The sequence below is a fragment of the Zea mays genome, chromosome 7, assembly GCF_902167145.1.
Source record: "Zea mays cultivar B73 chromosome 7, Zm-B73-REFERENCE-NAM-5.0, whole genome shotgun sequence".
Lineage (NCBI taxonomy): Eukaryota > Viridiplantae > Streptophyta > Magnoliopsida > Poales > Poaceae > Zea > Zea mays.
The window spans coordinates 142,456,713-142,470,517 of record NC_050102.1 but is presented as its reverse complement, the minus strand read 5'-3'; the positions used below and the strand labels follow the sequence as shown (position 1 = coordinate 142,470,517).

At 45.1% G+C, this 13,805-nt stretch overlaps 1 protein-coding gene across 2 annotated transcripts; it reads left to right on the top strand.

The window, feature by feature from the left end:
* The first annotated feature begins 655 nt into the window (after window positions 1–655).
* On the top strand, window positions 656–2,356 carry LOC103647121 (uncharacterized protein At4g15970). 2 transcript variants are annotated; one of them, XM_008671681.4, is made up of 3 exons: window positions 656–1,000; window positions 1,169–1,540; window positions 1,660–2,356. In XM_008671681.4, the coding sequence occupies exons 1-3, from the start codon at window positions 806–808 to the stop codon at window positions 2,125–2,127; spliced, it is 1,035 nt and encodes a 344-aa protein (XP_008669903.1). In that variant the 5' UTR covers window positions 656–805; the 3' UTR covers window positions 2,128–2,356. The 2 variants fall into 2 exon arrangements, with proteins under 2 accessions (XP_008669903.1, XP_008669902.1); XM_008671680.4 differs by having other exon boundaries at window positions 1,166–1,540.
* Window positions 2,357–13,805: the final 11,449 nt, after the last annotated feature.

Genomic DNA, 13,805 nt, shown 5'->3' with positions numbered 1-13,805 from the left:
CGAATGTCGGGTGGATGAAAATAGGGCTCTCATATTTTACATTTATTGTGAAGGATGCCATAGAAGACATCACTATATCTAATGATATATCTAGCCAGCTTCTAAAAAAATTGTTTTGGTAAAAACCATATAAAATCAATATAAACACATAATCGGTTGAGTCGTTCCAATAGTAGGAATTTGTCATTTTCTAGATCCTGAGCCCTATGTACACATTCATCTTCCTTCACACATAATCGCAACGATACTCATATTCTCTACACAGTCCCACAGTCAGATTCCCAGAAAAGCTGGTTAGAAAAAAGCTGAACCAAACAGGCTAGTGTAGACAGTACTAACCCTAAATTGCTTGGTCGAGGGCCTCATATGGCACTTGTTTAACTTAACTTTTTCCTTTTGTTAATGATGGCACTTGTTTAACGGCTTAATGAAATTAATAAACCGCGCCTTAGATTTGACATCTTGGTAAAGTTGGTATCAGCCAAGGGCGGATCTATACCCCGGGCCATCCGGGTCGTGGCCCGAGGCTTGATCCATGTAATTTTATTTAAGTTTTTATTTAATATGGTATAAAATAGTTAAGATAAAATTAAGAGTGAAATTTAGTAGATTTGGTCTAGGTTATAGAAAAATTCTGGATCCGCTCTGGTATCAGCGACTGGTAGAAAGCCCAGTCAACGAGTACTGATTCCTCTTAAAAAAAGGGTTGGCCGTCCGTCTACTTGTACTACTCCACTGCAACTCTACGAGGCAGGGCAGGTTGCTGCCTCCTGGTTGTGCTTGCAAGGCTCTGTTCTTCTTCGAGATGTCGTCGTACAGCCACAGCACGAAGAATTTCTTGGGTTTCTTGCTTGGAGCAGCCGTCACCGCGGCCTGTATCCTGCTGCTACTGCCGCCTGCTCCGTGCCCCTGCGGCGTCCTGCCGGCACAGCAAGAATCCGTCGTCTTGGGTAACGGTAACGGAACTCAAGCTGATCCCAGCATGAAGAAGCTTCACATGGTCAGTGCATGCATTATAGCAATTAGCAAGGATCCTTCTTTGCCATATATATGTAAATGCAGTCCTAATAATCACCCTGTTTTGATCGGAAGTTGTTATTACCTGGCTGGTCGTCTGACTACGATGAATTCTTGACGTGTCCACTCCGCTACTGGCTACTGCAAGCAGGCCGGCAATTCAACCGACCACGAGCTGCTGGAGCTACTGAAGCGAGCCGCCATGGACGACAGGACCATCATTATGACCTTCACGAACGAGGCGTGGACGGCTCCCGGCTCGCTCCTGGACCTCTTCCTGCAGAGCTTCCGCCTGGGCGTAAGGACGGCGCCGCTGCTAAAGCACCTGATCGTCGTCGCCGTCGACGCCATGGCGTACGAGCGGTGCCAGCACGTGCACCGGCTCTGCTACCACCTCCGCGTCGACGGCGTCGACTACGCGGCGGAGCAGTCGTACATGCAGAAGGACTACCTGGACATGATGTGGCGCAGGAACCGGTTCCAGGCCCGGATCCTGGAGCTCGGCTACAGCTTCGTCTTCACGGTGAGCAGCACTGGGTGTCGGGGTCCGATCAGAGCTGAAAGATCTGCTGCAGCCAGAACTGACTGGACGCGTGCGTGCATGTTTATGAATGCTGGTATAAGTATAACCAATGTGCGCAGGATGTGGACATCATCTGGCTGCGGAACCCGCTGCTGCGCATCCCGGTAGGCGCCGACATGGCCATGTCGTGCGATTTCTTCTACGGCGACAACCCGTACGACCTGAACAAGCTGGCCAACGGCGGGTTCGTGTACGCTAAGGCGAACGCGCGGATGGTGGCGTTCTACGGGAGCTGGTACGAGTCGCGGAAAGGGTTTCCCGGCGCGCACGAGCAGTACGTGTTCGACCAGGTGAAGCAGGAGCTGTCGGCGCGGCATGGCGTGCGGGTGCAGTTCGTGGACACGGCCTACCTCAGCGGCTTCTGCGAGCTCCGCAAGGACTTCTACAGGGTGTGCACGGTGCACGCCAACTGCCTCGTGGGACTCCAATCCAAGCTCCAGAAGCTCACCCAAGTGTTCGACGAGTGGAAACAGTTCAGGGAGAAGGCCGCGCTGCTGGGCAGCAACACCACCGCGCTGACGGACTGAGCCGTGGTTATTCATTGTAGCAGTGCTCAAGTTTTTACGTGTTATTTTCTTTTCCAGATGCAATTCTAGATGTCGCCGCCTCACAAATTAGATGTCGCCGCCTCACAATATATGAGAATGAATACATTCAACTTGTATAGTCAGTAGTGGCGGATCCAAGATAAAGTAAGACTGAGGTACATTTACAAGTAAGAGCATCAATTAGAGCATTCATTAAGGTGGTGATCAATGTACAAGTGTGGGTTCCTAAATCACAATCTATCATGCATCAACTATATGCTATGATATACCACAAAAACAATATAACAAGTATAGTGTCACACAAAGTAAAGATTAAGTAAAGTAGAGAAATAATAATATTATAAATAAAGTAAAATCTTACTAAAAAGGGAAAGTTACAAAGAGCTATATGATACTCTTCAAAAGACTAGATCTGGAAACTCAATCAAAGCTCAATAATCTCTCGAACTCACACACTAAACTATTCTACTAAACTAGGAATACAATTTTGTTATTCTACTCTTCACTTGGAGCTTGAGACATGAATGGAGAGGAGGGTGTGTGCCTCTATTTATAGGGGTTAAGAAGTGGATCCATGGATCTATATGTTTCACATCACATCCCTTGGATCAAACTATCATAAAATGTATGGTGAAGATTTGTCAAATGTGTGCTTATTTGCATGGAAACACGTTGAAGGTTGGTGGGTGCACTAGGACCATTAAGCGATAGGGTGTGGATCGGTCAACCCCTTGCCATATGGCCCTTACACTATAGTGTGGGGCCTCTTGGCTTGGCTCTTGTGTGTATATGCTAGTGTGGACCCGTAAGTATGTTACTTTGGTCATTTGTGGGTCCACCAATCCATGTTCTCTCATGTTGAGCCATTAAGAGAAAACACACTTAGCATCCAAGGTCTAGAAATACTTAGGAGTGTGTTTCATGGATCATGGAGGGCCTGAGAGTGTTGTTGGATCCATATGGTTGTCCAACAGGCTCATATATTCATTTTCTAAAATTCTACAGAAAAATACATCATGGGTATATGGAACTTGTTTAATAAAATATGACCATGTTATATTTATCTTCCTTTCATTTTGAGGTTTTTATGGTATTTTGAGTGTATGAAATGGTGAAATTTTTGCCATCAACATGGGGTTGAGGGTGTGCTCATTCATATCTACTAAAAAGTCAATGGTCCCAAATAATGGCCCTGGAGGCGGAGAAGTTGATGGCTAGAAAACATAAGTCAGGTTCCCATGGACATCTACTTGATTCTTCATGCGCCAAACCCTAATTGTATCACTCGAGTGATACAACTTGCATGTCTTTACTTTGTAAGGTTTCTCCAAGTATTCATTAACCTCAAGAAGAAGGTAGAGCGGGAATAAGTCTTCCGCATAGAGGTAGGTCCTGGTCGATCTCTGCCACCTCACATAATCATGCAAAACATTCTATAAATGCAATGAATGTGATGTAAGGAGGGACTCTATAGAACATCTATGTAGTCTCCTCTAGCCAATCTAAGGAGAGCTCAACTCCCTCATGCACAATGTGCTGGACAGTAGAGGTAGTCAAGCTCGTGATGCGAACCACACCTGATGATCATGGCACAACTTGAGGACACAAATAAATTAACTGGGAGGAAGAGCACAACAAAACCGAGGGCAACATGAATGAATGTGGTCGCCTCTGTAAGAAGGGTAGGTGGCTCAATGTAGGTAAAGAGAAGTCTTTTGTGATGTTGTCATGACCAAGGGACACCCATGCATCCTTAGAGTGGGTGCATCCCTCTTAGGAGAACTCAGAGCTTGTAGTGTCAAGGTCTCCACTCTCAAAGGTTTCCTCATCTTCATTGATGAAGGCATCAATAGTGACATCCACTCCTAGGGTAGCAGGGGAGGGGGCAGAACATAGAAGTCTTGCATCCTAACTAGAAGCAAAGGAGGGTGTAGGGGAGAAGGGGGCGAGTGAACATTCATAGTAGTTGGAACATACATTCCATTCATAGTGGGTGGGATATACATTGCAGGCAACAATGGACCATTCACATGGAATTCACCCCCCTGCTAACCTGCGATCATCGACGTACTTGATGCTTTTAGGTTGTGAAGGGGATGGTGGAGCTACCACAAAGGGGGTCAGTGAGGTCACGCTCAAGGCTTCAAGGGCTTGTTTGGTTGCATGGAGATTAGAGAGGATTAAGGGGTAGGCTTTGTCGATCATGTTGATCATTTAATATAGAAGTTGAAACAAAATTTAAAACTAGCTAAATTTAAACTAAAACAAAAAATTTAGGTGCAAATGCACAATAATTGAAAGTTCATTGGACTTGGTTATAGTGCAATCACACCTAAAATTTGTTATTTTTTAATTAATTTTACAAAATGAGTTTTATGTCAAATTTTATGATAGATTACATTTATAGGTGCATTATGGATGCGTGCCTAGGGATGATGATGGGCTCTAAGTTTTACACTATAAAATTTAAGGATCAGATCATATTAGGATCGAGCTCTAGTTCTATTTATTTTTGAACCACAATTAATTAAGGACTCAAACTTTTCATGAAGAAACATTTGAATCATGATATATACCACCCCTACACGTGCCATTTTAAATTTATTAAAATAGGTGGATATTTAATCCCCTCCAATCCACCTCTAACCAAATAATCCCTTAGGTATGTTTCTTTAGGATTTCTTACATTTCTAAGAGGTTTAGACTAGGGTATACTGGTAGAGGGTGGATTGATGCGAGGATGAGGTTACCATCGTGGGGTGACCTCTCCAAGTGTCAACAATTGATTGTACACTTAGATTTTCCGCTCTGGCCATTCAACTCTTGATACCATTTATATTATATATTAAGGAAAACTCTTTACTGTCACAAGCAAAGGATGAGCAAGGGCCAGCAATGCGACTCCAGTAGCGTATGTCATATCGTATGCGGTCCGCGGAATTTCCAGAGCTAGCGGACCGAATTTTTTATATTTTGGTCCCTTTTTCGAAAAATTAACGTTTCGACCCCTGAATAACTTATTTTTGTGTTTGGACCCTTTTCTCGGCGCCGTAGGCCATGGCACCGAGGTACCTGACCCGCTGGCACGCGAGGGCTGACGCGGTGCCGACGTGGCCCCTAACTCGACGCCACAGATCTTGGTACTGAGCTAGCATAAACACGTGGCTCGCTTTCTCTTTCCCCATTCTCTCCCTCGTTGTCTCTCTCGCCCGAGCTCTAGCCGTCGCTGCACCCAGCCACCGTAGGCCGCGCCGCCAATGGTCGTCTCGGACCTGCCAACGCGTATTGAACCGCTGTCGTTGCCACCGAGCCGCCGCCGCCGCACGCCCTCACCACTCCAAGCCGCTGTCACCGCCACCAAGTCGCCAGCCTAGCTCCTCCCCGCCATCGGCCTGCTCCTCCCCCGCCACAACCCCTCGCCGCCGCCTGCTCCTCCCTCGCCGACTCCGTCGTCGGCCTAGGTTAGTTTTAGTTATTTAGTTTGTTTAGTAAAATTAATTTAGTTTTGTTTAGTATGTTTAGATATTATTAGATTAGTTTAATATAGTTAGTTAATTTTGTTTAGTATATATTTTGGATTGTTTTAGTTACTTAGTTTAGTATGTTTTACTATGTTTAGTTTTATTTACTATGTTTACTGTGTTTAGTTACTTAGATATTGCTAGTTACTTTGTGAACTTGTTTGTCCACTTAGTTTGTTTAGTTTTGATCAGTTCATTATAGTTAGTTTATTTTTGTTTAGTTTAGTTTTGTTGACTTTATTACACACTTTCTAGTTAATTTGTGACTGGTTTGTGTACTTAGTTACAACCAAATTATTTTGAAAAGTGAATGTGTATGTCAGCCATCGTGCTATTCGTTTCTGTGCAGGTTTTAGAAACATCATCGTATAGGGGAGGTGCTGCCGAAATTTTTATTGACAGTATTTTTTTAGATACGAGGTCGTCCGACTCCACCACCACCACCGGCACCTTGTATCCACCGCGACCTCAGGTATACCTTATTTCATTATATAACTTTGTTTGATGTGGTTAGTTATTAGTTAGTAAGTAGCCATTACTTCTTTCTTACTTAGTAAGTATTTAGGCATTAGTAGATTAGTAGATGGGGACAGTAATTAGTTAGGCATTAGTTGATAGTGTTAGTCAGGTACCATCTATAATGGTTATTGAGTTATGAATTTGTGTTTGCAATAGATGGACACCCTAGTGACACTATATTATGGAGGAAGCGTGGAGGAAGATGTTTATAGAAATGTTAGTTTTGATGGAATGAAGAAGGTGACGGTTATGTTCGATGAAAGGCCCTATTTTGACCAGATTTTCGCTAGGACTTGTGAGGAGATTCGTTGCAATTTAAACGACCCTGGCATATTGATTGAAGGTTTATTGTCCCATGTTGTATCTAGGACAGTATTCCGACGGTTGATCTCTATTGGCTCTGAAGATGACAGGGTGAAACATGTCAAAATTGTGATGATGATTGTTCCTCCATGTTTGGATCTAGTCATGTGAATGTTATCCTTTGATCATTGCGAAGCTCTAATCGGTTTATATCCACAACTGCCCAATGCATCTCCTTGTGAAGCTCATATGACCGACCGTCCGGAAGAAGTGGTTGTTGTGGATGATGCTCAATTGGCCCCCGAACAAGGTTGGAATTTCTTATCCAGTCTGTGGCATTTGTGGGGCCTCGAATCCCACGGTAGCCACTAGGAGATCCCTTTGACCATGATCATCCTAGTAACTGTCTTTGTCACGCTATTCCTATGCATCGTTAATTCCTTTGATGAGGCTTTAATGTAGTATTTACCCATTCGACGCAATGCAGGAGGTCCACAACTAGATGATGGTGCTTATCTTCCTGTGCCCCTATCATCCAATATGGACCACATATGCAGGGCCTCAAATAGTGTTGATGTTCAGATTGAGTATGAGGAGGAGCCATATGAGGCTATACGGGCCTTTGATTCCGATGACGACCGTCCAGTTCAAGAATTGACCGAGCAAGAAATGGAACTCATCAGACGTTTGTGTCCGGAACGTGACCTTATGGTACATGAATTTAGCAGTCTAAGTCACTCCAATGGTGCATACGCAGAAGAACGAGATGATGAGCTGCTAGAGGCTACGGATAACGCTGACAGCATTGAGATTAAGAAAGGCTTAATTTTTAAGGACTTGCCTACACTGAGACGATGGCTACAGGAATATTCTGTGAACCACAAGAGATCGTTTAAGGTGAGACACTCGTATGCACAACGACGTTGCACAGTATGGTTGTAGGAGAATAAATTAGTAAATTTGTGCAAAAATAACAAATTTTTGGACATTTGTTATGCACTCACATAATTACTGTTGGGACACATGAAGTACTTCGTAGTGTCCTCACATATCACAGCACGATCTCCGCAATCGCAATGAGGCAGAGAATCCAGTAGTCTTTTTGTGGCTAAGTTCTCCTCATCCGTCATTGGTGGCGGGTTCAGGGGAGGAGGCACCCAACGCTTAAAACGCTCATTGTATTCCTTTCGCACAACCAATTAGCGAAAAGGAGGTATCGAGGGTCAAATTTATCAGGACCGTCGATCCACTAGAAAAAACACACCTCAAGTGATCCTACAAGAATGGAATGAAGCATTAGTACACATCTAGTAAACATCAATAACACACAAGTCATAAGCTATGCGCGTTAAAACCACCACAAGTGTAGAAGCAGTGAGCAGTCGTGTCTGGATGTTTGGATTGACATACCCAAGCCGGTGTGCCACAGTCACAATTAGCCGCAGAAAGATCAGGAGGAACAGAAGCATCCTTACTAGATACGTCTGAATATAACTCCCGAGGACAACATTTCTTCTACCACAATGACTAGTGATACATATCTTTCATCTAACAAGCGATTATATATTAACATAACTATATAAAAATAGCAGAAATGATTTTAACTTATAAATACGTATCTTTCACAAACTATCTAACAAATTGTAGTCATCATATGAACCATATATCCTAGGAATCATAACTAATAGCAATATGCGTACCAATCAAAACTAATTAATCGAAACCATACAACGCAATATAAGTAACAAATGAATCCGTGAGACACCAGTCTTCAAGCTATAAGGATCAAATCAGAGTTTTCTAACTCGAATACGAAGATTGGAGCATTTCTGGGTGCTATGGAAGTAGATTGAAACAAGCGATTCAATGGCTCGATGGAGCTCTCGGCCAGGAAACAACCGATTTATAGGGCTTCCTAGCTCGGCGCCAAGATCTGTGGTACCGAGCTAGGTGCCACATCGGCACCGCGTTAGTTATCGGGTGCCAGCGAGTCAAGTGACAGGTCCCGATTGCCTCACGAACACCTGCTGTCGCTGGCGTCAAGCACCTGAGGAAGAAGAAGAACAGAAGCGCTTGGAGGAAAAACACAGAGTACACGAACGATGTATGGACGGCCAGAACAACTCGCACTAGCTGCCGCCTTTTTGGTTTTTTCCATTTTATAAGATGCAACACATGCAGCACGGTCTTCTCAATGCTTCCGCATTCAGCGCCATGGCGACCACACCACGCACGCCACTAGTGGACAAGAAGACCGGCATGAACTCACGCGTGGGCGCGCTTTGCGCGAACCTCCACTCCCCGGCGATCAGGACAGCTCCCTGACTCAGCCAACTATTATTTCACAGACACTGAAATGAAAGATGCAAACTTAACTAAACTCTGAAACTAACTAACAATCTCCCCCTTAGTTTAGAGTCGAATGCAGTTTGATTACTCCAATCCTTCCCCGAAGGTCTTGAAATCGCACTTTTGCCAAAGCTTTTGTCAGGATGTCGGCCAACTAATCAGAGGTGCCAACAGCTTCCAGCTCAATCTCCCCTCGATCAACGCACTCCCTGATAAAATGATACTTCAATTTTATGTGTTTACTTCTCTTGTGAAACACTGGATTCTTGCTCAGAGAAATTGCAGACAGGTTATCCATCTTTATCACTGGTGTCTTAACAAAATTCCCTAGCATCTCCTCAATTAGCCGAGCAAGCCAGACTGCCTAGCAGGCTGCTTCAGACCCTGCAATGTACTCAGCCTCACAAGACGACAAGGCCACCACGTGCTGTTTTTGTGAACTCCGTGTTGCTGGGCAATCACTAATGAAGAAGATGGTTCTAGAGGTGCTTCTTCCATCATCTAAATCACCGCCCAAGTCACTGTCACTATATCCTATGATCACAACATTTTTATGTGTTCCTCTAGGATAGAACAACCCAAGCTCCATTGTGCCAGCTACATATCGAAGTAAATGTTTAACTGCTGCAAGGTGATCCTGACTTGGTGCCTCCATAAAACGGCTCAGATAGCTAACATTGAAATTCAGTTCAGGTCTAGTGTGCAACAGGTACCTCAGACTCCCAATCAAACTTCTATATTCAGATGAATCAACTCGAGAAGAATCACTGTCCTTGGACAGTTTTAGCTTAGCTTCCATTGGAGTTGAACATGGGTTGCACTGGCTCAGTCCCATGTGTTGTGTCGTGGATGGTGACCTGGATGGTCCAGCAAAGTTTTTCTCCCTGACTGGTGTATTGTCCAGCTGCTGATCCCCACCAATCTGCATGAACTTAACACAGAAAGGGTTCTCATAGTCTACCTTCTCGGCATCACCCCAGTCCCATGTGAGAGCACCTAGAGGAGGGTGAATAGGTGATCCTGTAAAATTCAACACTAATAGCCACAAAACTTTGGTTATGAAGGTTAGAACGGTTAAGTGGCTTGAAACAAGCTCTTGTGAACACAGACAATCAAAGAGAAAACAATCACAAGAGACACGCGATTTTATCCCGTGGTTCAGCCAAGTAACACTTGCCTACTTCCACGTTGTGGCGTCCCAATGGACGAGGGTTGCACTCAACCCCTTTCAAGTGATCCAATGATCAACTTGAATACCACGACTTTTCTTGCTTTTCTCTTTTTCCCGTTTGCGAGGAATCTCCATAAGTTGGAGTCTCTTGCCCTTACAACAAAGATCACAATGAAAATACAAGAGTAAGGTTGGGAGCAACACACACAAATCCGCAGCACACACACGCACACAAGCCAAGACTTGAGCTCAAGATGAAGCACAAAGAGTTCACAACTAGAACGGAGCTCAAATCACTAACACGATCGATCAAGTGCGCGGAGACGGAGTGTGGGAGTCTTAGAATGCTTAGTGAATACTTGGGTAACTCCTCCATGTGCCTAGGTGTCCCTTTTATAGCCCCAAGGCAGCTAGGAGCCGTTGGAGGCCAACAAGGAAGGCTATCCTTGCCTTCTGTCGGATGGCGCACCGGACAGTCCGGTGCACCACCGGATAGTCACTGTTCATGTCCGGTGCGCGATCTCCTTCCTATTCTGGCACAGACGACCGTTGCAGATTCGTGGCAGATGGTGCACCGGACACTGTCTGGTGCACACCGGACAGTCCGGTGCCCCCTGCCGACCGTTGGCGCGGGCCACGCGTCGCCCGCGGATTGCGCGGCCGACCATTGCGCTGGCGGCCGTTGGCTCACCGGGCAGTCCGGTGCACCACAGGACAGTCCGGTGAATTATAGCCGTACGCCGCCAAACTTTCCCGAGAGTGTCCTGTTCACCGGAGGCTGGCCTGGCGCACCGAACACTGTCCGGTGCACCACCGGACAGTCCGGTGTGCCAGACTGAGCTGGACTTCGGCTGTACACAGCCAAGTCACTTGCAATCCTTCTCTTCTCTTCTCTTCTTTTCTCTGTTTCTAGCACTTAGACAAAATATGTTAGTACTCAAAACAATGTACTAAGTCTAGAAACGTACCTTGTTACATGATTTGCAACTTTTGCTTGTTTGACACATAATATCTCACTCACTATGTGTTGGACATTTAATCACCAAAATATTATAGAAATGGCCCAAGGGCACATTTCCCTTTCAATCTCCCCCTTTTTGGTGATTTATGCCAACACATCAAAAAGCAATGCAAAACATGCAACATCGATTCAAATTGAAGACCAAATTGTTTTTTATTCTCATTTGGCATATTTGGATCATTCTTTGCCACCACTTGGTTTGTTTTTGCAAATCAAATTCATTTTCCTATCTCTAAGTCAAACACACTTGTTTAGGCATAAAGAGAGATATTCCAATTGAAAAATTGATCAAGTGTAAAAAACTCCCCCTTTTTCCCATAATCATAAATTCTCCCTCACAAGAGACCAAATTTTGCAGTAAGAGTATTTTGGCAAATCAAAAATCCTAACTCTACTATTTTCAAAATTCTCAAGTGGTAGTTGATCCATTTACTTTGGCCTTAATTTCTCCCCCCTTTGGCATCAAGCACCAAAACGGGATCATTTTTGGCCCTTTAACCCCATAGCCTCACCAAAAATGTCAATTAAGAGCGCAAAGGCAATAAGAGCATAAGAATGAACTTGGAGGTGAGTACACTAATACCGGAGTGCAATGGAAGTCTTTGCATGGTCCAAGTTCACCTTTCCCTTTCAATGCACCTTTGAGACTACATCAAGTACACTTAAACACAAAGGTTAGTCTCAAAGGGTCAAGTTGTAGCACATCTCCCCATAAATATGTGCATCATTCACACATGGACTCGTGAGGTCCGGGGATCCCTTGCACAACGTGAGCACCATAAATAAGCAACAAATTGCATGAATGTATAAGTAACATGATCAAAGGCATAAAACACATGTATGCTATAGATCAATCCAAGTTACGTGAATCTAAGACATTTAGCTCACTACGCAACCTGCAAAAGGTTTTCTCATCTAAAGGCTTGGTAAAGATATCGGCTAGCTGGTTCTCGGTGCTAATATGGAACACCTCGATATCTCCCTTTTGCTCGTGGTCTCTCAGAAAGTGATGTCGGATGTCTAAGTGCTTAGTGCGGCTGTGTTCAACAGGATTATTGAAAGGGAAATGTGCCCTTGGGCCATTTCTAAGTATTTTGGTGATTGAGTGTCAACACAAGTGCTTAAATGTGATTCATGCCCATGGATGAACAAAGTGCAAATCTAGAGCAAAGGTATGTTTCTAAGCCTTAGTACATTGGTTTTGTGTACTAATATATTTATCTAAGTGTTAGAAACAGAGAGAAGAAGAAAAGGAGATTGTTGGCTGTGTACAGCCAACAGGCTGTTTCGGTCTGGGGCACCGGACTGTCCGGTGGTGCACCGGACAGTGTCCGGTGCGCCAGGCTGCCTCGACCTGAAGACGCTGCTCTCGGGAATTTGCCGACGGCGTACGGCTAAAATTCACCGGACTGTCCGGTGTGCACCGGACTGTCCGGTGAGCCAACGGTCGGCCGAGCCAACGGTCGGCCGCGGAATCTGCGCGCGACACGTGGTCTGGCCAACGGTCGGAAGGAGGCACCGGACTGTCCGGTGTGCACCGGACTGTCCGGTGCGCCAGATCTGCAACGGTCGGCAACGGTCGGCTGCGCTGTTTAAGGAAATAAATCGGGCACCGGACAGTGTCCGGTGTGCACCGGACTGTCCGGTGCGCCCGACGACAGAAGGCAAGGATGGCCTTCCAGATTTGTTCTCAACGGCTCCTAGCTGCCTTGGGGCTATAAAAGGGACCCCTAGGCGCATGGAGGAGACAACCAAGCAACCTTAGAGCATTCTTGATCATCCACACTCAGTCTTTGCGCATTCGTTTGTCATTCTCAGTGATTCGAGCTCGTTCTAGTGTGAACTTTGAGATAGTCTCTTGAGCTCGTTTCTTGGCCATGTGTGTGCGCATTTTGCTGTGGATTTGTGTGTGTTGCTTCCCTCCCTTACTCCGTGCTTCTTTGTGAAATTCAATTGTAAGGGCGAGAGACTCCAAGTTGTGGAGATTCCTCGCAAACGGGAAAAGATCAAAGAAAAGAAGAACACCATGGTATTCAAGTTGATCATTGGATCACTTGAGAGGAGTTGAGTGCAACTCTCGTCCGTTGGGACGCCACAACGTGGAGTAGGCAAGTTTTGTACCTGGCCGAACCACGGGATAACCACCGTGTCATCTCTGTGATTGATTTCTTGTGATTATTGTGTCTTGGCTCCTCTCTAGCCACTTGGCAATTATTGTGCTAACGATTAACCAAGTTTTTGTGGCTATAAGTGTAAGTTTTACAGGATCACCTATTCACCCCCCCCCTCTAGGTGCTCACAATTGGTATCAGAACCGTTCTCTTCAAGAAAGGGACTAACCGCCCGAAGAGATGGATCCTAAGGGGAAGGGAATCGTGATCAACGACAAGGAAAAGGAGTCCTTCGTCAACGAGCCAAAAGATGATAAATCCAACGACTCTGGCTCGAGTCATAGACGTAAAGATGGGAAGAAGAAGAAGACAAGGCGCATCAAGGAGATCGTCTACTACGACAGTGACGAATCCTCTTCTTCCCAAAAGGACGATGACAACGACTACAGGAAGACGGTCAATTCAAACTTTTCATTTGATTATTCTCGTATTCCACATAGTTCGAATTCGCATTTGCTTTCCATTCCTCTCGGCAAACCTCCACACTTTGATGGGGAGGACTACGGATTTTGGAGTCACAAAATGCGTAGTCATTTATTCTCTCTCCATCCAAGCATATGGGAGATTGTAGAGAATGGAATGAAATTTGATAGCTCGGATAG

Excerpts from the sequence above, each read along its gene's own strand:
- LOC103647121 (XM_008671680.4), top strand. The coding sequence starts at position 806 with ATGTCGTCGTACAGCCACAGCACGAAGAATTTCTTGGGTTTCTTGCTT. Across the intron at positions 1,001-1,165 it reads GCATGAAGAAGCTTCACATG|CAGGCCGGCAATTCAACCGA; the intron begins GTCAGTGCATGC and ends GGCTACTGCAAG. Across the intron at positions 1,541-1,659 it reads GCTACAGCTTCGTCTTCACG|GATGTGGACATCATCTGGCT; the intron begins GTGAGCAGCACT and ends CAATGTGCGCAG.